The sequence below is a fragment of the Salmo salar genome, chromosome 11 (genome assembly GCF_965601325.2).
Source record: "Salmo salar chromosome 11, fSalSal1, whole genome shotgun sequence".
NCBI lineage: Eukaryota > Metazoa > Chordata > Actinopteri > Salmoniformes > Salmonidae > Salmo > Salmo salar.
Genome location: NC_138301.1, coordinates 79658484 through 79684310, shown reverse-complemented (window position 1 = coordinate 79684310; position 25827 = coordinate 79658484). Strand labels below are relative to the sequence as shown.

The window sequence follows — 25827 nt, the reverse complement described above, 5'->3', positions numbered from 1 at the left end:
CATCGCCTCGTGCTGAGGAACGACAGTGGGGAGGGACACAGCATATGGTGGAACAACAACCTGTCAACCGTCACCGCCATAGGGACGTGCCTGGGGTGCCCAGGCGCTCAGGGCGCCAGAGGAAAAGTGAGCCCTGGCAGGACCCCTGACACACCCTTACCCGGCCTTGGCCGCTTCTCCTGATCTCTAACGGCAAAGTGGGAGGAGTGTGTGAAGTCCCCATGGATGTTGTCCACAATGCTCGAGGGATACCGACTCCAATTCCGGTGCTGGCCCCCGTCCTTTAGGTGCCTTCATGTCACCATGGTGGCCAACCCCCTGAAGAAAACCCAGTGGCTGGAGAGCTCCTCACTCCTGGACAGGGGTGCCATCCACAGGATCGAGAGTTCAGAACATCTAGTTGGATTCTACCCCACTTATTTTGTGGTCCCAAAAAGAGATGGAGGGTTTTGACCGATTCTGGACCTCCGCAGTCTCAATGGGTACTTAAAGGTACTGAGGTGCCACATGCTGTCCCCAGACCGTATCCAGGGACCAGTGGTTTGTGACGCTGGACCTGAGGGATGCGTATTTCCATGTTCCTGTTCATTGGCAGTGCTTACGAATTCATGGTTCTTCCTTTCGGCCTCTTCTTGGCACCCCGCACTTTCACAAAGTGCATGGACACTGTTTTGGCACCTCTTACGTCCCGAGGGTTGTTGATCCTCAATTACCTGGACGATTGGCTGATTTGTGCCCCAACCAGGACCCAGGTCCTGTCAGACAGAGACAAGCTCCTGACCCACATTGGCGGGCTGGGCAGTACTGTAAACGACAAGAGTCGTGGCCTTCATTGGCATGGAACTGGACTCAGTCCTCATGAGATCACGCCTGCCCACCAGAAGGGTTCAGGCGTTCTTATCTTGCCTCGACCACTTTCGTCAGGGGCGGATGGTATCTGTCCTAACCTGCCAATGCCTGTTGGGCTTGCTGACAGCGGCCTCGTTGATTCCCCTGGGCCTGCTCCATCTCCGGTCTCTTCAAAAGTGGTTCAACTCCCACCGGCTGTCACTCCTCCACCTCACCTGAGGGAAAGATGCTGAGGATGTGCCGCCGGGAGCTGGTCAGCACAGACGTCTCCCAGTTTGCCTGGGGGTGTGACCAAGGGCCGGTCGGCCAGCGGCTGTTGGCTACCCCCTTGGAGCGACAGGCACATCAGCCTCTACACTGAGAGGGTATTTGGCTGCTATATCTGCCTGCCATGTGGGGTGGGTGGACAGGACAGGGGGGTGCCATACCTTGGACTCCAGGTTTATGAGGGGGGTTTGTCGCCTGCATCCAACTAGGAGCTGCTCAATGGCGAGCTGGGATCTGGATGTGGTCTTGGCAGCTTTGGCAACGCCGCCTTTCGAACCGTCTGCCTACCTGAAACACCTCGCTATGAAGGAGGCTTTCTTGGTAGCGAATGCTTCCATGAAGAGGGTGGGTGAGCTCCATGCTCTTTCGGTAAGTTCTGAGTGCTACCGGATGGACCCGTGGGGGGAGGAGGGTATATCTCTCCGCCCCAAAACTTCATTCCTCCCGAAGGTTCTGTCAGACAGGCATGTGAACATCCATTTTATCCTGTCTGCTTACAATCTCCCGGCGGGGGAGTCTGGGCCTCCCTCCGGCATGCTGTGCCCTGTGAGGGGACTGGCTGCCTATGTGGAGCGGACACGGTCAGTGAGAACAACAGACCAGCTCTTTGTCTGCTATGGTGAGAGAGCCCAGCCCAGCCCCCAGGACAATCAAAGCAGAGGCTCTCTCACTGGATCGTGGAAACGATTGACAGCATACCGCCTGGCTGGCAGGCCAGTGCTGGGATCTGTGGTGGCACATTCAACACGACGTGTGGCTGCGTCCTGGGCTCTACTGAGAGGAGCGCACCTCGCTGATATCTGTGCTGTGGCCAGCTGAGCAGCTTCTTACACCTTTGCTAGGTACTATTGGGTAACTGTGGCACCTCCCTCTGCGGTTGGTTCAGCAGTCCTGGACGTCGCCTCCCCTTACAGGGCTGTGCCGGGACCCCCTCCCCCCTTCCACATTAACAGCCCCTGCGTCTCGGTCTCTCTAGCACCGACTAATCTGGTACGGGTATACCAATATATAGTATGTGTGTGTGTGTGTATATATATATATATATATATATATATATATATATATATATATATATACTGCTCAAAAAAATAAAGGGAACACTAAAATAACACATCCTAGATCTGAATGAATGAAATAATCTTATTAAATACTTTTTTCTTTACATAGTTGAATGTTCTGACAACAAAATCACACAAAAATAATCAATGGAAATCCAATTTATCAACCCATGGAGGTCTGGATGGAGTCACACTCAAAATTAAAGTGGAAAACCACACTACAGGCTGATCCAACTTTGATGTAATGTCCTTAAAACAAGTCAAAATGAGGCTCAGTAGTATGTGTGGCCTCCCTATATATGTATGACCTCCCTACAATGCCTGGGCTCCCAGATGTGCTCAATTGGATTCAGGTCTGGGGAACGGGCGGGCCAGTCCATAGCATCAATGCCTTCCTCTTGCAGGAAGTGCTGACACACTCCAGCCACATGAGGTCTAACATTGTCTTGCATTAGGAGGAACCCAGGGCCAACCGCACCAGCATATGGTCTCACAAGGGGTCTGAGGATCTCATCTCGGTACCGAATGGCAGTCAGGCTACCTCTGGCGAGCACATGGAGGGCTGTACGGCCCCCCAAAGAAATGCCACCCCACACCATGACTTACCCACCGCCAAACCGGTCATGCTGGAGGATTTTGCAGGCAGCAGAACGTTCTCCACGGCGTCTCCAGACTCTGTCACGTCTGTCACATGTGCTCAGTGTGAACTTGCTTCATCTGTGAAGAGCACAGGGCGCCAGTGGCGAATTTGCCAATCTTGGCGTTCTCTGGCAAATGCCAAACGTCCTGCACGGTGTTGGGCTGTAAGCACAACCCCCACCTGTGGATGTCGGGCCCTCATACCACCCTCATGGAGTCTGTTTCTGACCGTTTGAGCAGACACATGCACATTTGTGGCCTGCTGGAGGTCATTTTGCAGGGCTCTGGCAGTGCTCCTCCTGCTCCTCCTTGCACAAAGGCGGAGGTAGCGGTCCTGCTGCTGGGTTGTTGCCCTCTTACGGCCTCCTCCACGTCTCCTGATGTACTGGCCTGTCTCCTGGTAGCGCCTCCATGCTCTGGACACTACGCTGACAGACACAGCAAACCTTCTTGCCACAGCTCGCATTGATGTGCCATCCTGGATGAGCTGCACTACCTGAGCCACTTCTGTGGGTTGTAGACTCCGTCTCATGCTACCACTAGAGTGAAAGCACCACCAGCATTCAAAAGTGACCAAAACATCAGCCAGGAAGCATAAGAACTGAGAAGTGGTCTGTGGTCACCACCTGCCGATCCACTCCTTTATTGGTGGTGTCTTGCTAATTGCCTATAATTTCCACCTGTTGTCTATTCCATTTGCACAACAGCATGTGACATTTGTCAATCAGTGTTGCTTCCTAAGTGGACAGTTTGATTTCACAGAAGTGTGATTGACTTGGAGTTACATTGTGTTGTTTAAGTGTTCTCTTTATTGTTTTGAGCAGTGTGTATATGTGTGTATATGTATGTATATGTATGTATATATATGTATGTATATGTATATGTATATGTATATGTATATATATATGTATGTATATATATATATATATATATATATATATATATATACACACTGCTCAAAACAATAAAGAGAACACTTAAACAACACAATGTAACTCCAAGTCAATCACACTTCTGTGAAATCAAACTTTCCACTTAGGAAGCAACACTGATTGACAAATGTCACATGCTGTTGTATATATATTGGTAGTAAATCTGTATATCCTCACCGGATGTATCCCTCCGCCACAGAGTAACGTCCGTTTTTCAGGACCCTGTCTTTCAAAGACAATTTGTAAAAATCCAGAACTTCACAGATCTTCATTGTAACGGGTTTAAACACTGTTTCCCATGCCTGTTCAATGAACTATAAACAATTAATGAACATGCACCTGTGGAACAGTCGTTAAGACACTAACAGCTTACAGACGGTAGGCAATTAAGGTCAGTTTTGAAAACTTAGGACACTAAAGAGGCCTTTCTACGGACTCTGAAAAACACCAAAAGAAAGATCCCCAGGGTCCCTGCTCATCTGCGTGAATGTGCCTTAGGCATGCTGCAAGGAGGCATGAGGACTGCAGATGTGGCCAGGCCTATAAATTTCAATGTCCGTACTGTGAGACGCCTAAAACGGTACTACAGGGAGACAGGACAGACAGCTGATCGTTCTCGCAGTGGCAGACCACGTGTAAAAACACCTGCACAGGATTGGTACAGCTGGACATCACACCTGCGGGACAGGTACAGGATGGCAACAACAACTGCCTGAGTTACACCAGGAACGCACAATCCCTCCATCGGTGCTCAGATTTTCCGCAATTGGCTGAGAGGCTGGACCCTAATCCTCACCAGACATCACCGACAACAACGTCGCCTATGGGCACAAACCCACTGTCGCAGGACTAGACAGGACTGGCAAAAGTGCTCTTCACTGACGAGTCATGGTTTTGTCTCACCAGGAGTGATAGTCGGATTCGTGTTTATCGTTGAAGGAATTAGCGTTACACCGAGGCCTGTACTCTGGAGCGGGATCGATTTGGAGGTGGAGGGTCCGTCGTGGTCTGGGGCGGTGTGTCAGAGCATCATCGGACTGAGCTTGTTGTCATTGCAGGCAATGTCAATGCTGTGCGTTACAGGGAAGACATCCTCCTCCCTCATGTGTTACCCTTCCTGCAGGCTCATCCTGACATGACCCTCCAGCCATACTGCTTGTTCTATGCGTGATTTCCTACAAGACAGGAATGTCAGTGTTCTGCCATTGCCAGCGAAGAGCCCGGATCTCAATCCCATTGAGATCTGAGACCTGTCTGGGACCTGTTGGATCGGAGGGTGAGGGCTAGGGCCATTCCCCCCCAGAAATCTCCGGGAACTTGCAGGTGCCTTGGTGGAAGAGTGGGGTAACATCTCACAGCAAGAACTGACAAATCTGGTGCAGTCCATGAGGAGGAGATGCACTGCAGTACTTAATGCAGCTGGTGGCCACACCAGATACTGTTACTTTTGATTTTACCCTCCCCCTTTGTTCAGGGACACATTATTCAATTTATTTTAGTCACACCTCTGTGGAACTTGTTCAGTTTCTCAGTTGTTGAATCTTTATACAAATATTTAGACATGTTAAGTTTGCTGAAAATAAACGCAGTTGACAGTGAAAGGACATTTCTTTCTTTGCTGAGTTTATTGGAATGATCCAAATAGCTCACATAACCGTGGTTACAAACGTAACCTTCGATATTCCTTTACCCAACCCTACATTGTCACAACACAACCGACTGGCTCAAATGCATTAAGAAGGAAAGAAATTCCACAAATGTAACTTTTTAAAAGCATTCCAGGTGACTAACTCATGAAGCTGGTTGAGAGATGGCCAAGGGTGTGCAAAGCTGTCATCAAGTCAAAGGGTGGCTACTTTGAAAAATCTCAAATATAAAATATAGTTTGATTTGTTTAACACTTTTTTGGGGGTTACTACATTATTCCATATGTGTTATTTCATGGTTTTGATGTCTTCACTATTGTTCTACAATGTATGAAATAGTAAAAATAAAGAAAAACCTTTGAATGAGTAGGTGTGTCAACTTTTGTGTGTATAGATATTTATTTTGATCGTCGGATAAACACTCCAAACAACCTCCCTGACCACTCTGAGACGTCTGCATGGTCGTAAAGCACACTGTTGCCTCGTTTTGTATCACATTCAATGATAAAGCTGGGGGGGCAAAAATGCAAAATCAGAATGTGGGGGGGACGCTAGTCTTTTTACAGTTCTCATTGTTGTAGTGGACACGTTGTTTGCAGAGCGCACAACCTAGGCTACACTTGTGAGAAACAAGTTTTGGTTTATTTCATTCCATTTACAAGTTGTCAGTTTATTCGTTTTGTTTTGAGCGCTCCTGTCGATGTTGAGTAAGGAGGACGCACATCTGATTACGCATAGAAGTAAGGCTACCTGGCCTGCGCACAAATGTAGGCTTATAAATGTGTCCATTTGATGGGGATCTGATAGTATTGTATTTCAAAAAATATATATTTTTAAATCGCCACTAAAAATGAGCCGTGGAGCTTCTCCAGAGTAATTTTTTTCTTCACCTCAAATAGCAAGTAAATTAACTCTGTTTTTACATTCATTGAGAATGACAATAGTTCCTCAACGTAGCCTATTAGAAATATACACTGCTCAAAAAAATAAAGGGAACACTTAAACAACACAATGTAACTCCAAGTCAATCACACTTCTGTGAAATCAAACTGTCCACTTAGGAAGCAACACTGATTGACAATACATTTCACATGTTGTTGTGCAAATGGAATAGACAACAGGTGGAAATTATAGGCAATTAGCAAGACACCCCCAATAAAGGAGTGGTTCTGCAGGTGGGGACCACAGACCACTTCTCAGTTCCTATGCTTCCTGGCTGATGTTTTGGTCACTTTTGAATGCTGGCGGTGCTTTCACTCTAGTGGTAGCATGAGACGGAGTCTACAACCCACACAAGTCGTTCAGGGAGTGCAGCTCATCCAGGATGGCACATCAATGCGAGCTGTGGCAAGAAGGTTTGCTGTGTCTGTCAGCGTAGTGTCCAGAGCATGGAGGCGCTACCAGGAGCCAGGCCAGTACATCAGGAGACGTGGAGGAGGCCATAGGAGGGCAACAACCCAGCAGCAGGACCGCTACCTCCGCCTTTGTGCAAGGAAGAGCAGAAGGAGCACTGCCAGAGCCCTGCAAAATGACCTCCAGCAGGCCACAAATGTGCATGTGTCTGCTGAAACGGTCAGAAACAGACTCCATGAGGGTGGTATGAGGGCCCGATGTCTACAGGTGGGGGTTGTGCTTACAGCCCAACACCATGCAGGACGTTTGGCATTTGCCAGAGAACGCCAAGATTGGCAAATTCGCCACTGGCGCCCTGTGCTCTTCACAGATGAAGCAAGTTCACACTGAGCACATGTGACAGACGTGACAGAGTCTGGAGACGCCGTGGAGAACGTTCTGCTGCCTGCAACATCCTCCAGCATGACCGGTTTGGCGGTGGGTCAGTCATGGTGTGGGGTGGCATTTCTTTGGGGGCCCGCACAGCCCTCCATGTGCTCGCCAGAGGTAGCCTGACTGCCATTCGGTACCGAGATGAGATCCTCAGACCCCTTGTGAGACCATATGCTGGTGCGGTTGGCCCTGGGTTCCTCCTAATGCAAGACAATGCTAGACCTCATGTGGCTGGAGTGTGTCATCACTTCCTGCAAGAGGAAGGCATTGATGCTATGGACTGGCCCGCCCATTCCCCAGACCTGAATCCAATTGAGCACATCTGGGACATCATGTCTCGCTCCATCCACCAACGCCACGTTGCACCACAGACTGTCCAGGAGTTGGCGGATGCTTTAGTCCAGGTCTGGGAGGAGATCCCTCAGGAGACCATCTGCCACCTCATCAGGAGCATGCCCAGGCGTTGTAGGGAGGTCATACAGGCACGTGGAGGCCACACACACCACTGAGCCTCATTTTGACTTGTTTTAAGGACATTACGTCAAAGTTGGATCAGCCTGTAGTGTGGTTTTCCACTTTAATTTTGAGTGTGACTCCAAATCCAGACCTCCATGGGTTGATAAATTGGATTTCCATTTATTTTTGTGTGATTTAGTTGTCAGCACATTCAACTATGTAAAGAAAAAAGTATTTAATAAGATTATTTCTTTCATTCAGATCTAGGATGTGTTGTTGTGTTCCCTTTATTTTTTTGAGCAGTATATTTTAGAGCTCTCTCCCTTTCGATAACCACTCCATTTGAAAGGGGGGAAAAATGTCATGCTCTGATCTGGTGGAAATGTCATAAAATAGGCCTTCCTGAATACTTCTCATCCCTTGCTCAAATACAGCTGTGTCTGTCTGGGGCTCAGTGGTGCAGAAAACTGAGGGTCCAGAATATTTTATACAATGTTGCACGTTTGTTAGCATAAGCTGGCTGGACCAAATTGATAGTTTAATGTTCTTTGCAGACAGGCCATACTTTGCCAGTGATTTTGTTTTATCAGGATATTTTCTACCTGCAGGCTGCAATGTCTTTATTTGTTTGCTTTGTAGGCTATTTGACATAGTTGGTAATAGCAATAGAAGTTACTTTTAGATTTGTATAATTTTTATTTAGATATATTTAGTATTAATTACATGACAATGATCTTGAAATACGAAGAATTTTATAAAATAAATGAATGTGCGTATGAAAATCATAACTGGCACGCGGATTGGTAGATAAAGATAAATTGGCGCTCCAAATGGGAATGGTTGCCGACCTCCGGTGTAGTTGTCTTACCGTCAACTTCGGGAGCGTAAGAGCCAATTTATGCTTGATCTGAAAATGTGGTCAGAGGCACCATATGGATGGTGTGACGCAATAGCGGAGCCTCTGATGGCACGCAGAGGCCAAATTGAGCTCCGTACCGCATCATCATGCGCCTCTCAAATTTTGTAACAATGCAGAGGGCTTTGAATAGCTCCGCATTGACTTGATTGGTGGGCGGGAGGTCTTGTATAAACACAAACTCGCTTCCTTGACAACTTCTTTTACAAAAGCTCTGTTTTTCTCTGCGAAATGTAAAAAGTATGTATGCCCTGACTTCTGCAGAGGCCATATCACCATAAATGCTGCATGGCCAATGCAGACATTGGATGGACCATGCAGAACCTTTAATGTCAGAATCTGTGAAGACACATGGGGTGTGTCTATATATGGAAAAATACACTTTTTAAAATTTCGATTAGTTGAAAGAACAGACTACTCTTGGTCGACCAATATTTTTTTTTTGGTCCGCGACAACCCTAGTATAGTTCAGTACATTATGGTGAACTCAACTATACATTACTTTACTCTGTGCTGTACTGTACTAAACTAACGTTATACTTTTCTTTACTGTCCAAACTTGTGAACCCAACTGTAGTTTGACTACTATGATTTCCAATTTTAAATTGCACAAATTCGGTTACCATGTCGTCGAGTTTAGGTCCGTAGGCAGCTTCCTTATTTGCTGTTCTCTTAAATTCTCTTAGCTTTCAATTTGTCACCCAATTTGACATGCTCCTATGAACTTCATGTTGGGTCCTTTTACATGGAAATGGCCAGGGAACTAATATCGATATAGAAGGTGTCTGTTTGGTAACTGTCACTACATAGGGCGGCAGGTAGCTTAGTGGTTAGAGTGTTGGGCCAGTAACCGAAAGGTTGCTAGATCGAATTCCCGAGTTGACAAGGTAAAAATCTATTGTTCTGCCCCTGAACAAGGCAGTTAATCCACTGTTCCTAGGCCGTCATTGTAAATAAGAATTTGTTCTTAACCGACTTGCTTAGTTAAATATAGGTTCATTAAAAATAATAATATCCCCACACACACACAATCAAATATTATTTGTCACATGCATCGTATACAACAGGTTTGGAATTTACAGTGAAATTCTTACTTACAAGCCCTTAACCAACAATGCAGTTAAGAAAATACCCCCCAAAAATTGACATAAGTAACAAATAATTAAAGCGCAACAGTAAAATAACAATAGCGAGTCTAATATACACACTCTGCTCCATCTGCGGGGTGTCTGACCCAATTCTGTGAGGAGAGGAACACTGATGTTGGCAACAAATTGGGGAAAGGGGATATCTAGTCAGCATAATTGAATGCATTCAACCGAAATGTGTGTTCCGCATTTAACCCAGCCCCTCTGAATCAGAGGTGCGGGGTGCTGCCTTAATCCACATCCACGTTACTGTCCCAATGCTCTAACTGCTAGGCTACCTAGCGCCACCTTAGCATGTCAATTAGTGGAGTGTTGTGGAAATTCACAACTATGGACTTTTCCCTCACAGGAGTTTACTCTGAGATGAGTCGTAATTTACTGCGAAAGAGAGATCGGGATGGAGAGGGTGATTGAGGGGAAATTGTATTGAAAGCCTATGATTAGAGGTCGACCGATTAATCGGTATGGCCGATTTTAATTAGGGCCGATTTAAAGTTTTCATAACAATCGGTATTTTTGGACACATTATTTTTTTATATATATTTTTATTTCATTCATTTTTTTTATTATTTAACTAGGCAAGTCAGTTAAGAACACATTCTTATTTTAAATGACGGCCTAGGAACGGTGGGTTAACTGCCTCTTAACATAATCACTAGTTAACTACACATGGTTGATATTACTAGTTTATCTAGCATGTCCTGCGTTGCATATAATCGATGCGGTGCCTGTTAATTTATCATTGAATCACAGCCTACTTCGACAAACGGGTGATGATTTAACAAGCGTATTTGCGAAAAAAGCACTGTCGTTGCACCAATGTACCTAACCATAAACATCAATGCCTTTCTTTTAAAATCAATACACAAGTATATATTTTTAAACCTGCATATTTTGTTAATATTGCCTGCTAACGTGAATTTCTCATAACTAGGGAAATTGTGTCACTTCTCTTGCATCCCGTGCAAGCAGTAAGGGTATATGCAGCATTTTGGGCTGCCTGGCTCATTGCGAACTGTGTGAAGTCTATTTATTCCTAACAAAGGCCGTTATTCATTTGCCAGAATTGTACATAATTATGACATAACATTGACGGTTGTACAATGTAACAGCAATATTTAGACTTAGGGATGCTATCCGTTAGATAAAATACGGAACGGTTCCGTATTTCACTGAAAGAATAAACGCTTTGTTTTCGAAATGATAGTTTACGGATTCGACCATTTTAATGACCAAAGGCTCGTATTTCTGTGTGTTATAATTAAGTCTATGATTTGATAGAGCAGTCTGACTGAGTGACGGTAGGCACCAGCAGGCTTGTAAGCATTCATTCAAAACAGCACTTTCGTGCGTTTACCAGCAGCTCTTCGCAGTGCTTCAAGCATTGTGCTGTTTATGACTTCAAGCCTATCAACTCCCGAGATTAGGCTGGTGTAACCGATGTGAAATGGCTAGCTAGTTAGCAGGGTGCGCGCTAATAGCGTTTCAAACGTCACTCGCTCTGAGACTTGGAGTAGTTGTTCCCCTTGCTCTGCATGTGTAGTAGAGTGATGTTGTTCCCCTAGATTATGCACCAAGTTGCGCACAAGGACAGTTCAAGTAGGCCAGGTCAAGAGGGGATGTTAATAAGTTAATAACAATAATAATAATTAAATGTGTTTTCTTTATTTAATTACTGCAGCATAGTTAATGTTATTTTTCGGTGTACAAACATTTTTTGATATCTATATTGTAAATACACCTAATTGTAAAAGTTTGTATATTTTGGTTTGGTCCATCGCGGGTTATCCGTACTTACGTAGTACCCTTTTATCGTTCTCTTTTGCCGGACCTTCAGCTAACAAGGTGCCCGAGAGCTGTGACTGCACCGAGGGCTAACATATTGTGTGTTGTCTCTTCGTGTGCAGGTCGAATAAAAATGATTCTACCAACAGAATTCCAGTTGTGGCAGTGTCCTAAATAAAAATACACAACGCAGAACGAACCACGCCACACATGGGTAACGCTGCTTCGAGGGTGGCTGTTGTCGATGTGTTCTTGGTTCGAGCCCAGGTAGGAGCGAGAGGGACGGAAGCTATACTGTTACACTGGCAATACTAAAGTGCCTATAAGAACATCCAATAGTCAAAGGTATATGAAATGCAAATCGTATAGAGAGAAATAGTCCTATAATAACTACAACCTAAAACTTCTTACCTGGGAATATTGAAGACTCATGTTAAAAGGAACCACCAGCTTTCATATGTTCTCATGTTCTGAGCAAGGAACTTAAATGTTAGCTTTTTTACATGGCACACTCAATTTAAACCAAATTGAACATGTTTAATTATTTATTTGAGGCTAAATTGATTTTATTGATGTATTAAGTTAAAATAAGTGTTCATTCAGTATTGTTGTAATTGTCATTATTACAAATGTATCGGATTTTTTTGGTCCTCCAATAATCGTTATCGGCATTGAAAAGTCATCGGTCGACCTCTACCTGTGATCTCTCGGCAGTTAACAAGCTGTATGTGTGTCAGGGTTTCTATGAGTAAAATGTTGCGCCAGACACGCGCAACGTGTGCATTTAACAAATTCTGTTGCGCAATTTTAGAGATTAGAATATCTGTCCACGTTTACTTTTCCTCAGCCAACAAGAGTAAGGAACAGCAAAATCACTAGCCGATATCAATGTCGGCCAACCATCCCCCATAGTAGAAACGTGTATATATTCTATTGGTTAGCTTGCTGTTCTGTGCGAGGAAGAAATAACCTATTCAAACAAACTCCGAACAGTTGTGGGACGATGGAGCCCATATTCATACAACCAGTGTGCTAAGTAAACAAAAAAAATGTAAGAAGCAATGAGGCTCATGCAACAGATCAGAACATTTAGCTTAAAATGTTGATAAACTATTATTTATTCACATTATAAGCGCAGCAGTGTGCACAAGTATTGGCACAAGGCAGTAAATTGGCTACGCATAAATGTTAGTTCCATAATGCAATTAGCGGGAAAACATTGTCAGAAGCGCACCGCACCATGCAAGCGGTTTCATGAGACAGATTCAAATATCTGTTTAGAAATTTGGATAAAGGGGAGGTCTAAGGTTGCGACAACTAGCATGGGTTTCTAATATGACTAGGATTGTGCCTTTTGGCTACTGGACAATGGAAGTTGATTTGAAAACCAATAGAACATGAGAGAAATAGGCTATACTGGTTTCAATGGCATTCTCCAGTCTATAAAATAATTGCCTGCACGTTTGGTTGTATTTTGTCTAGGCTACTTTGAAGCAAGGTAAGCCATGCCTCATAATATGTAGTAAAACGTTCAGGGTTCAAACAAGTATGCTTTGTAAATGCATACTTCCTCCAGCTCATTGCAAAGTGTTGTGTGATGAGCTGAAGCCTGCCTACCTTTTGCCTAAGCACTTGAATGGCAAATGGGAAGCGAGCTTCAATTACCAGTTGAGAAATAAAACTAGTAGCTCTTTTCAATCATGGCCATCAGTGTTTTTAACACGCGATTGCGTTTAGAATTGTTGCGCAATGACGGGGCTAATAAAAGCACGTTTCACTCCAGCAGCAACAAACTGTAGCAGCAGCTCTCGCGCTACATCGACTGGTATTTCAATCAATGAATAGGGAAAAATCTATTTTCGCAATGGGATTTATTTTCTTCTCCCTGGCAATTGGCGGTGGCAATTTTATTTATCAGCTCTTCATATATTTTTTGGCCCAAAAGCCAGCTATTAATGTGTGTAGGCAGCCGTCTCATTTGCTGTTCTCTTGAATTCCTGTAGAAATCAACGAGCTAAATTTAGACCCTGCTGCCTGCCCCTCCCTTCTATGAGAACCATTATGCCAGGCAGTAATAGGCTAACTCTTTTGCTCTCTCACACACAGACCAACAGACAGACCGAGATACACACAGAGCAGAAGCTAAAGGGGAAGAGGAAGGTAAGCGTGTGTGTGTGGCTATGATGGTGGTGAAGTCACTGCTTCAGTTCAGTGCGATGATTCGATCAGCTTTATTTACATGATATTGCTGATAACAAGAACACTATAATACATGGCATAATGAATAATTACATGATCAAAAGAATAAGAACACAACAACACATAACATACCGTTTCAATACTTCTCTCTTTCTCTTAGGCTGCCTGTCAGGGTCTCGTTGATCCCCCCCCGTTCCTCCGATGAACCCCCTCAACTCCATGAAACCTGGTCTGCCTCCCACTCCGCACAGGTACACACAAACACTCTGAATGACTCAGAGAGGGAGTGCTGAGCGCATTGTCCTCAGACAAACCGTTAGTTGTCTTCTGGTTGGCTTTCACCGCTCCCGCTATTGGCTGGGCTCTGGGACTCATTGGCTGCTGCTGGCGCTGGAGCGCTGGTTTCATGTACCAGCGAGATCACGTCCTGTGATTTCAGTTGAGGGAGTGGAGGGTAACCTCAGCCCCACACACACACGCACGTACACACTCAGGGGCCGCCTCTTGTCAGCAGGGCTACCCTTACCAGTTTCTACGTGACTGCTTTGTTGTTGTTGTTATGGAAATGTTGTGGAGTGCCTCTTGAAGATGTGCTGTGGCACAAGTCATTCAACTCTTACAAAGACTCCCACAAGTTTTCCTCTTCAACAAACAAATGGTCTAATGCAGGGGTTCCAAAAGTTTTTCACTCAGGCCTCCCAGCACTGTTCATGACACAAACTGTTCACACCCATCTTGTTGGTGGAGAGAACTTTTTGCATGTGTTAAAGCTTACTTCCAGCAATTGTACTCATTTTGTCAGGATGTGCAGATAAAATGTTGCAATTTTAAAGCAAATTTTCTTGCAATTCTATATATTTTGCATTGTCTAATGTGTATTCATGTGTTGAGTGACTCAAACATTACAACAAAATCTATGGGCTAAAAAAAACGTTAACTGACATGAGCTAGTTGATTTGGACATTTCTGAGAAGTTATAAATAACTCTAAGGTCTGCTATGGCTGACATGATGAGGATTATACTAGTGTTTTCTACTAAAATAACTTTCAAGAGAAAGTTGAAATCTGGATTAAATTTGTTCTATCTGCACTAATCTGAAAAGAACTGTATAGGTGAGAGTACTATGGTGTGTATACTTCCACCTACCAGGTATTTGCTTCCCCCTGTCCAGTGTCTGTATGTGTCAAGCGTCTCAGAGTATGAGTGCTGATCCAGGATCAGCCCGTACCCCACCCATCTTATTCATTTTGATTTAAAACGCAAAACTGATCCTAAAAATCAGCACCCGGACTCTGACATGCTTGATGCACAAGGCCCAGGTCTTTCACGATCAGTGCAGATGGAGAGGAAGCCTACTGCTGTACATGAATCCATCCCATAATGCCTTTGCTTCCTGGCTCTATCTTCCTTAGTGACGGTAACTTCCTGTATGACTCTGCCTCCTGGCAACAAGGCACCAATCAACAGCCAGGAGCACTCTCCGTGGTAACAACCGTCTGGGGCGTGACCAATCCCTCGCACAGCCAGGTAACAACCAGCCAATCATGGCTCTCCTCCTTCCTTTCTCTCACCCATCCTTAACTGTCTCTAATCCATCATTCTATCATCCCCTCCTTTCAACCAGTCCATCTATTTATTTAACCTTAATTTATCAAGGAGAGCAAATATCTTTTGCCACGTTCCAGGTTGCCTACATAGCAGCTGTGCACAAACTCACAAGGCCTGAATGAAGTGTATAACTATCAGAATCCGCATCAATGGTATTGCAATATATGCCATGACATTCATTAATTGTTTAATATGTAAAGCAGACAGTCTGGGATGTCACATGGACTTTTTATTTTTCTCTAACACTTTACTGTTTCCACTACCTCACTTTCTGTCCACTTCCTGTGTTTCCCCGTCTAGGTGTTTGGAGCGCCCATGGGTCCGGGCGGGAACTCTGGAGGTCACATGATGCAGAGCAGCAGTGGTGGTGGGGGGATGAGTCCTGGTATGAGCCACCAGTACCAGAGCTATGGTGATAAGGGCTACGGACAACCAGGCCTTTACGGCCGCCCCAACACCGCCTATAACCAAGCACCGCCATATGGACAGAGGTAAACATCTTTTGACTTGTTTTTATGGCATATGTTCACCAGGGTCTTGTTTATTGGGCACCAAACAGAGTGAAATGTAGACGTACTACCTGGGAAGTGTTCACTAGGCACGAAATGGAAGAAAATAGACTGAAAGAGGGACAGACTACTTGAACATACAGTTGAAGTCGGAAGTTTACATACACCTTCGCCAAATACATTTAAACTCAGTTTTTCACAATTCCTGACATTTAATCAGAGTAAAAATTCCCTGTCTTAGGTCAGTTAGGATCACCACTTTATTTTAAGAATGTGAAATGTCAGAATAATAGTGGAGAGAATGATTTATTTCAGCTTTTATTTCTTTCATCACATTCCCAGTGGGTCAGAAGTTTACATACACTCAATTAGTATTTGGTAGCATTGCCTTTAAATTGTTTAACTTGGGTCAAACGTTACGGGTAGCCTTCCACAAGCTTCTCACAATAAGTTGGTTGAATTTTGGCCCATTCCTCTTGACCGAGCTGGTGTAACTGAGTCAAGTTTGTAGGCCTCCTTGTTCACACACACTTTTTCAGTTCTGCCCACAAATGTTCTATAGGATTGAGGTCAGAGCTTTGTGATGGCCACTCCAATACCTTGACTTTGTTGTCCTTAAGCCATTTTGCCACAACTTTGGAAGTATGCTTGGGGTCATTGTCCATTTGGAAGACCCATTTGCAAGCAAGCTTTAGCTTCCTGACTGATGTCTTGAGATGTTACTTCAATATATCCACATCATTTTCCTACCTCATGATGCCATTTCTTTTGTGAAGTGCACCAGCCCTCCTGCAGCAAAGCACCCCCACAACATGATGCTGCCACCCACGTGCTTCACGGTTGGGATGGTGTTCTTTGGCTTGCAAGCCTCCCTCTTTTTCCTCCAAACATAACGATGGTCATTATGACCAAACAGTTCTATTTTTGTTTCATCAGACCAGAGGACATTTCTCCAAAAAGTACGATCTTTGTCCTCATGTGCAGTTGCAAACTGTAGTCTGGCTTTTTTATGGAGGTTTTGGAGCAGTGACTTCTTCCTTGCTGAGCAGCGTTTCAGGTTATGTTGATTATAGGACTTGTTTTACTGTGGATATAGATACTTTTGTACCTGTTTCCTCCAGCATCTTCACAAGGTCCTTTGCTGTTGTTCTTGGATTGATTTGCACTTTTCGCACCAAAGTGCGTTCATCTCTAGGAGACAGAACGCGTCTCCTTCCTGAGTGGTTTGACATCTGCGTGGTCCCATGGTGTTTATACTAGCGTACTATTGTTGGTATAGATGAACGTGGTACCTTCAGGCATTTGGAGATTGCTCCCAAGGATGAACCAGACTTGTGGAGGTCTACAATTTTTTTCTGAGGTCTTGGCTGATTTATTTTGATTTTCCCATGATGTCAAGCAAAGAGGCACTGAGTTTGAAGGTAGGGCTTGAACTACATCCACAGGTACACCTCCAATTGAGTCAAATGATGTCAATTAGCCTATCAGAAGCTTCTAAAGCCATGACATAATTTTCTGGAATTTTCCAAGCTGTTTAAAGGCACAGTCAACTTAGTTGTTATAAACTTCTGACCCACTGGAATTGTGATACAGTGAATTATAAGTTAAATAATCTGTCTGTAAACAATTGTTGGAAAGATTACTTGTGTCATGCACAAAGTAGATGTCCTAACCGACTTGCCAAAACTATAGTTTCTTAACAAGAAATTTGTGGAGTGGTTGAAAAATGAGTTTTAATGACTCCAACCTAAGTGTATGTAAACTTATGACTTCAACTGTATATAGGAAACGCTCATTTTCTTTTGCAAACTATTTTGCTAAAGTTGTTCATTTTCATTGCCCGAATGAAAACAACCCAGGGCTCCATTCAGTCGGTCAAACACATGGGGATAATGTTAATTGCATTTCATTAATTCCTTACGTTCTCCTCAATTTGCCTCTTTTTCCAAACCCATTCGTTGAGAAGCTCAGAGGTCTTTCCCCTCTGACCTTCTCATCCAATGGGTTTGGAAAAGGAGGCGAGGAGAGAGGACTCAAGGAATCAAGGAAATGCCATTGTTTATAGTGCTTGACCTTGGGAGTGAGTTCCAAATAATTATATCTCTCTGTCTCTGTCTGTGTATCTTAGTTACTCTAATAATGGTGGTGGCGGAGGAGGTATGGGCCAACGCCCTCCCTCTGACTTCACCCAGGCTGCTGCCGCTGCGGTTGCCGCTGCTGCTGCCACGGCGACCGCCACTGCTACGGCTACTGTTGCTGCCATCCAGGAGAAGCAGAACCAGGATCTGAACTATGGCCAGGTATGCGGCTAAGCCTCCTCGTTTGTGCGCACGCGTGTTATAGTTGGGACGATAAACCCAAAATTATCGACACGACCACAACGTGGACATTTTGCTGATATCATTCACTAGCTCTGCCACACACACACACACAGACACACACACACACTTTCTCCAGAGACATGGCTTTGATTAGAGAGAGAACATAAGTATTTTCTAGCAGACTGTTTACACGTCTACACTCTGTCTCTAGGGTGAAAGCACACTGTAAATTCTACAGGGAGTCTTCCATCTTTTGGTCTCTGTCTCCTGCCACAGTATTGTGTATCAGGGTTGATGTCTATTCTAATTGAAGTCACACATGATTTTAATTAAATAATGCTAACACATTTCAAACAAATAGCTTCTCCTTTTCAGTTTGAGAACTCATTGGAAATATATGCCCTTTTTTCTATATTTGAATTGGAATTTTTGTTTACTTCCTGAATTAACTGACTTCAATTCAAACCCCAATTCTGCCACTAGGTGTGTGTGCTCTGCATTTTTATAGCATCTAGCCTCCCTCCCCCCTTGTTCTCCTCCTCTTCTCTCTCTTTAGATGGGTGGAGGCCCCTCCTACAGTACCCAGTTCCTGTCCCACCAGGGCCCCCAGCAGGGTGGCCCCCGCGGCCCCCCGGGCATGAGCCCCAGTGGGATGATCCAGTCCCGGCCCGGGCAGCACCCCTCCATGGGGGGCATGGGGTACCCCTCGCACCCCTCCCAGGGTCAGGGCCAGAGGATGCCTCAGCAACACCCAGGCTACCCAGGAGGCCAACAACAAGGGCTCAAACGCCCCTACCAATCAGAGGTACAAAGCTGGAAAACACATGGGTGCTTGCAAACACACTAACACACTTCACATAAATTGTTTACTAGTTGCCACACACTCATCCCTTCCATATGTCCTCCGTCCCTCCCCCAGGGTTTCCCAGGGCAGCAGCAGTATGGTTCAGGGGGGATGTCTCCGTACCACGGTGGCCAGCCCCTCCAGTATCCCCCCGGCCCCCAGCAGCACCAGCCCCAGTCCCCCTCCTACCACCCCAGCCAGCGTATGCCCCCAATGGGGCAGTACCAGCAAGGTCCACCCAATCCTGCACAGTACTACAAGGTAAACAGTGCAACCACACACACAAACACTAGTTAAAGGCGCAATCAGCAGTTGCTCCATAGCATTTAAAAATAAAAAGTATGTACCCATTTCATTCTTGAAGAACATGACTTCTAAATGCCCCACGGTCTTAGTTCAACTGTTGTACCCCATCAAAACTCAAAATATAAACTTGTTTTACTCCAATGTCTATAAACAAAGTAAATGTAAACAAATATAGCGTATAAACTTGGTTAAAACTATAATTTTGATGTCATGGATGGTCAGTCCTAGCATCTATAGTGCTGTCTGTGAATTTGAGTGGTCTGTGAATTTGAGTGGTTACATTTCTCCAGCCCTCAGCTTTTAACAAAACGGGCAGGGAAAATTGCTTCATTATTGTTTCTACTGCTGATTGCTGCGTTAAGCTATGAATGTGTATTTCAAAGGATTAGAGCCTTTTAACACACTGCCAGTATGAACCCGGCTCCAAAAAGACTTCTCCATGACATGTTTATAGTGTAGAGACAGGATCTAGCATCAAATCTGACCAGGGCCTGTATTCACAAAGCGTCTAAGAATAGGAGTGCTGATCTAGGATCAGTTTTGCCTGTTAATGTTTGTGTGTGTGTGTTCAGCAGGAGCAGCAGTATAACGGGCAGCAGGGTAACATGTTAATGTTTGTGTGTGTGTGTGTGTTCAGCAGGAGCAGCAGTATAACGGGCAGCAGGGTAACATGTTAATGTTTGTGTGTGTGTGTTCAGCAGGAGCAGCAGTATAACGGGCAGCAGGGTAACATGTTAATGTTTGTGTGTGTGTTTTCAGCAGGAGCAGCAGTATAACGGGCAGCAGGGTAACATGTTAATGTTTGTTTGTGTGTTTTCAGCAGGAGCAGCAGTATAACGGGCAGCAGGGTAACATGTTAATGTTTGTGTGTGTGTGTTCAGCAGGAGCAGCAGTATAACGGGCAGCAGGGTAACATGTTAATGTTTGTGTGTGTGTGTGTTTTCAGCAGGAGCAGCAGTATAACGGGCAGCAGGGTAACATGTTAATGTTTGTGTGTGTTTTCAGCAGGAGCAGCAGTATAACGGGCAGCAGGGTAACATGTTAATGTTTGTGTGTGTTTTCAGCAGGAGCAGCAGTATAACGGGCAGCAGGGTAACATGTTAATGTTTGTGTGTGTGTTTTCAGCAGGAGCAGCAGTATAACGGGCAGCAGGGTAACATGTTAATGTTTGTGTGTGTGTTTTCAGCAGGAGCAGCAGTATAACGGGCAGCAGGGTAACATGCCACCAGGCGCATCAGGAGGCTACAATGCCTTCACACAGGCTGCTGTCAATGCGGTAAGCCAACCTGGTGTGTGTGTGTGTGTCTGTGTGTGCGCGCGCCTTGGCAGTGTGGAGGAGATGGTGCTTTTTGTTTCCATGACATTGTCCAGGCTTCCGTGTGACCTTTGTAATTTTTGGGTCCTTTGCAAATGTAATGTAATTTGTGGTTTTTGTGTCCGCAAATTACAGATTGATATAAATGTTTTTCAATGCGAGTCATCCGTTGACCTATAATGGACGGAGATGATTGTCCGTCAAACAAACAATATGTCTGCCCTCATGCCGTATGTAACGCGTCCGAAAATGGTTAATTGGAGTTTTAACTTTTGATTGGACAAAAACCGACAATTGATTAATTAATGTACAATTTCATGTGTCCGTACGTCTTTGTGGCCCTAGCCTTATATAGGATGATGTTTTTCTATGTTTCAAATTCTCTCTCCCTCCCTCTTTCAGCAGGGTAGCCGGGTGATGCCGGGGTACCCCAGTTCTCCTCTGGGTGGTAACCCCACCCCTCCCATGACTCCGGGCAGCATGCCCCCCTACCTCTCCCCCGGTGGGCCAGGACCAGACACCAAGCCCCCCTACCTCCCCCAAGGCCCTGACGTCAAGCCCAACATCAACTCCCTTCAGCCCCCCACTGGTGAGACCCACTTACTTCAGCACTCCTTTATTCAGGGCTCTATTCAATATGTATCGCTGAAGCGTTACAGGTTGCACTGGAGAAATGTAAAGGTCATTTTTTTTCCCCCGCTTGAGATGACATATGCAGCATTTAGCGTGAATGCAGTATTCACTAACGCGGGAACATTGCATTTAAATTTCAATGACGCTGTAACGCTGAACTTCCGCGATACGGATTAAATAGAGCCCTAACTCATTGGATTGTTGGAAATGTATACAGAGATCAGACCTGATTCGTGCTCATTAGACAGCAAATGGAAGAAAAAAGGACTGAAACGGGAAGGGACTTGTCCAATAAGAAATACATTTTTTTGTTGCATTCCCTAATGTAGAGGACCCTGGGCCGAATGAGTACTTGAAATACTCTCATCTCCCCTCACCCTCCAGGTAACCCTAGCGACGACCTGCGGCTGACCTTCCCGGTGCGTGACGGCGTGGTGCTTGAGCCGTTCCGATTGGAGCACAACCTGGCGGTCAGCAACCATGCCTTCCAGCTGCGAGACTCCGTCTACAAGACCCTCATGATGAGGTCCGAGCCCACCGCCTCTCAGCCAATCAAAGCAGCAGTTACTGTGACGTGATCTAGTGTTTTAATACCATAGTTTTGATTTTTTCCCACATTTTATTAATTGACGATTCTGGTGTGTGTGTCTGTGTGTTCGTGTGTGTGTTCATGTGTCTGCCTGTGTGGATCTGTTGACTGCATGTGTGTCCTCTAGGCCTGACCTGGAGCTGCAGTTTAAGTGTTATCACCATGAGGACAGACAGATGAACACTAACTGGCCCGCCTCCGTACAGGTACAATCACACTTACAGGTACAATCACACACACACAGATGTAAATGCCACATCAAACAAAACACAATATTACAGACCTTTCCCAAGATAAGTGTTTTGTATGTTAAGATATATATATTTTTTTACATACAACCTGATCTTTGTGCATTTACACACATCCCTATCACAATGGGTTAGGCTGGGTTTATACTCCCCCAAGTGCTCTCACTGCTCTCTTGCGTAAAGTCACAAATTCTACCATGCACTGACATCTCTGTGTGGAGCCCTCCATACAGGTGGTGAAGTCATGAAGCCTTTATGGAAAACTAGTGGAGTGGAGATCCAGCCTTATATCTGGGTTAGCAAGGTGATGACAATGAACTTGATTGGCTTCCCAGTTGAGTACTTCATTGGCTAGACAGGGTTGCGTTCAGGAGGGTGCAACATACTGAACGTTTTAGGTAGAAATTAAATGTATTTATATAGCCCTTCTTACATCAGCTGATATATCAAAGTGCTGTACAGAGGATCAATACCATCAATAGAACTGATGATTCCTTACTCTACATCTCTATTCTGCATGTCTTTTCTACACAACGTATTTCTACACAACGTATTTCTATCTAAACATTCCACAATATTGCACCCTATACTAAAGGTGGCCCAGGGCCTGTATTCATAAAGCGTCTCGAGTAGAAGTGCTGATCTATGATTAATTGTGCCTTTTGAATCATAACAAATAAGATTATATGGATGGGGGGGCTGATCCTAGGTCAGAACTCCTACTCTGAGCCCAGTGTGACGACTGTGACTAGCGTGTTAGCCGATCCTCCATTCACCTGTCTGTCATGTAGGTGTCTGGTCCTTGCTTACAGGTGAGTGTGAATGCCACACCGCTCACCATCGAGAGGGGCGACAACAAGACGTCCCACAAGCCCCTCTACCTCAAGCAGGTGTGTCAGCCGGGACGCAACACCATCCAAATCACTGTCACCGCCTGCTGCTGCGTAAGTAGTACCATACAGGCAAAAATGCCTTATGAAGTCCTAGTCCGGTTGTGTGCTGGTTGTATAAGGATGTTTTGTTAAGTCTTCATCTGGTTCTGATCTTTGATAGCAACCAAAATATGACCTCTTTCCCATATCTTTATCTTGTCACGAAAGGACATATTTACTTGTTTGTAATCCAATTTCTCTCTCTCTCTCTCTCTCTCTCTCTCTCACCCTCTCTCTCTAGTCCCACCTGTTTGTGTTGCAGCTGGTCCACAGGCCGTCAGTACGCTCAGTTCTTCAGGGATTAATGAAGAAGAGACTACTGCCTGCAGAGCACTGTGTCACTAAGAGTGAGTGGAACACACACACATACGCCTGACTGGCTGGTTGGTTCTCAGAAAAACATAGACTTCTTCTCACTGCAATTCTCACCTGTTCTCTTCCCTGCTCTCTTGTCTCTTCCTCTCCCTCTCTCTTTCTCTCCCTCTCCTCAGTTAAGAGGAACTTCAGTAGTGGGACCATCCCCGGGACCCCAGGGCTGAACGGAGAGGACGGTGTGGAACAGACGGCAATCAAAGTCTCCCTGAAATGTCCTATCACCTTCAGGCGCATCCAGCTGCCTGCACGAGGACACGACTGTAGACACATACAGGTGAGAGACTAGGCACATACAGGTGAGAGACTAGGCACATACAGGTGAGAGACTAGGCACACGCACAAATACAGGTGAAAACACGTGCTCGCATACACACGCGCATATCATCACTCTTAACATATTGTGAGAGACAAACATCCGCACACACACACCCTAAACCTCTTTCTGTCTCTCTCTCTCTCTCTCGCTCTCGGCAGTGCTTTGACCTGGAGTCGTACCTGCAGTTGAACTGTGAGAGAGGGACCTGGAGATGCCCTGTGTGCAAGTATGTTAACGCAACAATTTACATATCTTTTAGCATGCCTTATCTTTCCCATAGACAAAGACCTGCTGTTTTTTTTGTCATCTGGACCATGTGTATCTCTCCACCACAGTAAGACGGCGCTACTGGAGGGCCTAGAAGTGGACCAGTACATGCTGGGCATTCTAATATACATACAGAAGTAAGTGTCTGTCTGCAAATCCCCTACTACATGGGTATTTAAATCTGAGCCTGGAGGTCCGGAGTACTGCTCGCTGGTTTTCTGTTCTACCTGATAATTAATTGAACCCACCTGGTGTCCATTTAGAGGGGAAGAAAGAAAATCAACAGAATTTTCCTGCCCTACTATGTTCATATTTCGTTTTTCTTTAGCTTAACCATAATTAGGTCTACAGTTTGCCATATCTTGCTCTTCCTTGTCTAACCTCTTCCCTCAGTTCGGACTATGAGGAGATCACCATTGACCCAGTGTGTGGCTGGAGGCCGGTGCCCGTCAAACCAGATATCCACATAAAGGAGGAAGCAGACGGGCCGGTGTTAAAACGCTGCCGGACGGTCAGCCCCAGTCACATGATGATGCCCAGCGTCATGGAGATGATCGCTGCCCTGGGACCAGCCTCACCCTACCAGGGTCAACCACCAGGGGGCAGGAACACACCTGACTACAACAGCCAAGGTAGGGAGGAGACAGACAGATGCGAGCGCACACACACACGCACACAAAAGTGTCCTTATATTTGTGGTTTTCATCCAGCAGGCACAGGATACTCCAGCCAGTCAGGTTTCTCTGACTTCCCCAACACCCCTGGAACTCCCACCCTGAGAGACTTCACCTCCCCCGGACCCCCTAACATCTACCAACAGGACCAGGTAACACACCCACAGATAGGCACACACTAATGCACAGACACACAGGAAAACACTCACAGCGATAAACAGGCAGTAGTGCTGAGCGATTAGTGCCTTTTGAGGTCGGTTCGATTATTTATAAAAATGAGCACTTTAAAAAAAAAAATGTGGATTGAATGCTGTAACAACACAGAATAAAACAATTAATACAAGTTCTATGATGGTAGTGACTGCCCATTACTGCTTATTAACCATAATTTATTAACATTACTTTAATAAAATATTTTAGTTACATTTGAGCTGATGCCTGACAATCACTTCAATGTAAGGCCTATGTTTATGACTGCTGAATACCAACTATCAATCACTTAGATCGTGCATTTTCAGGTAAAGATGCCTCCCAAATCAACTGAGCTCTATCTGCTGTATATCCAGCAATCTTCTTTCTTTTACGTAGCAGGCGTAAAAGAAACACAGACGGGACAAGTAGGCGAGCAATGGATTATGGTCATTATGCACTGAACAAAAATATAAACGCAACATGCAACAATTTCAAAGATTTTACTGTAAATAAGAATTTGTTCTTAGCTGACTTGCCTAGTTAAATAAAATAACATTAATTACACAGGTGCACCTTGTGCTGGGGACAATAAATCAGTCACTTTAAATGAATTCATTAGGCCCTAATTGACTTCTTTTTTTTTTTGTAATCTTTTTTTTTGTAGGGGCGTGGATCAGAAAACCAGTCAGTATCTGGTGTGACCACCATTTGCCTCATGCAGCATGACATCTCCTTCGCACAGAAATGATCAGGCTTTTGATTGTTGCCTGTGGAATGTTGTCCCACTCTTTAATGGCTGTGCGAAGTTGCTGGATATTGGCGAGAACTGGAACATGCTGTCGTACACATTGATCCAGAGCGTACCAAACATGCTTAATGGGTGACTTTGCAGGCCATGGAAGAACTGGGACATTTTCAGCTTCAGGAACTGTGTACAGATCCTTGCAACATGGGCCTATGCATTATCATGCTGAAACATGAGGTGATGGCGGTGGATGAATGGCACGACAATGGTCC

General features: G+C 45.0%; 1 protein-coding gene across 12 annotated transcripts in view; it reads left to right on the top strand.

The window, feature by feature from the left end:
* The window catches only part of LOC106562906 (zinc finger MIZ domain-containing protein 2), a 52828-nt gene that overhangs the window by 18181 nt on the left and 8820 nt on the right, over positions 1–25827 (top strand). For 3 of the 12 annotated variants that reach the window (XM_082958072.1, XM_082958075.1, XM_082958065.1), the window contains exons 2-19: positions 13588–13641; positions 13841–13931; positions 15094–15208; positions 15590–15780; positions 17927–18098; positions 18676–18924; positions 19039–19224; positions 20456–20545; positions 20987–21173; positions 21602–21743; positions 21934–22030; positions 22846–22998; positions 23228–23333; positions 23478–23635; positions 23836–23903; positions 24013–24081; positions 24338–24576; positions 24655–24770. In XM_082958072.1, coding sequence (XP_082814198.1) covers positions 13882–13931; positions 15094–15208; positions 15590–15780; positions 17927–18098; positions 18676–18924; positions 19039–19224; positions 20456–20545; positions 20987–21173; positions 21602–21743; positions 21934–22030; positions 22846–22998; positions 23228–23333; positions 23478–23635; positions 23836–23903; positions 24013–24081; positions 24338–24576; positions 24655–24770 — 2388 coding nt within the window. In that variant the 5' untranslated portion in view covers positions 13588–13641; positions 13841–13881. The remainder of the gene's footprint in view (positions 1–13587; positions 13642–13840; positions 13932–15093; positions 15209–15589; positions 15781–17926; positions 18099–18675; positions 18925–19038; positions 19225–20455; positions 20546–20986; positions 21174–21601; positions 21744–21933; positions 22031–22845; positions 22999–23227; positions 23334–23477; positions 23636–23835; positions 23904–24012; positions 24082–24337; positions 24577–24654; positions 24771–25827) is intronic. The other 9 variants (XM_082958074.1, XM_082958068.1, XM_082958069.1 and 6 more) reach the window with 9 other exon arrangements.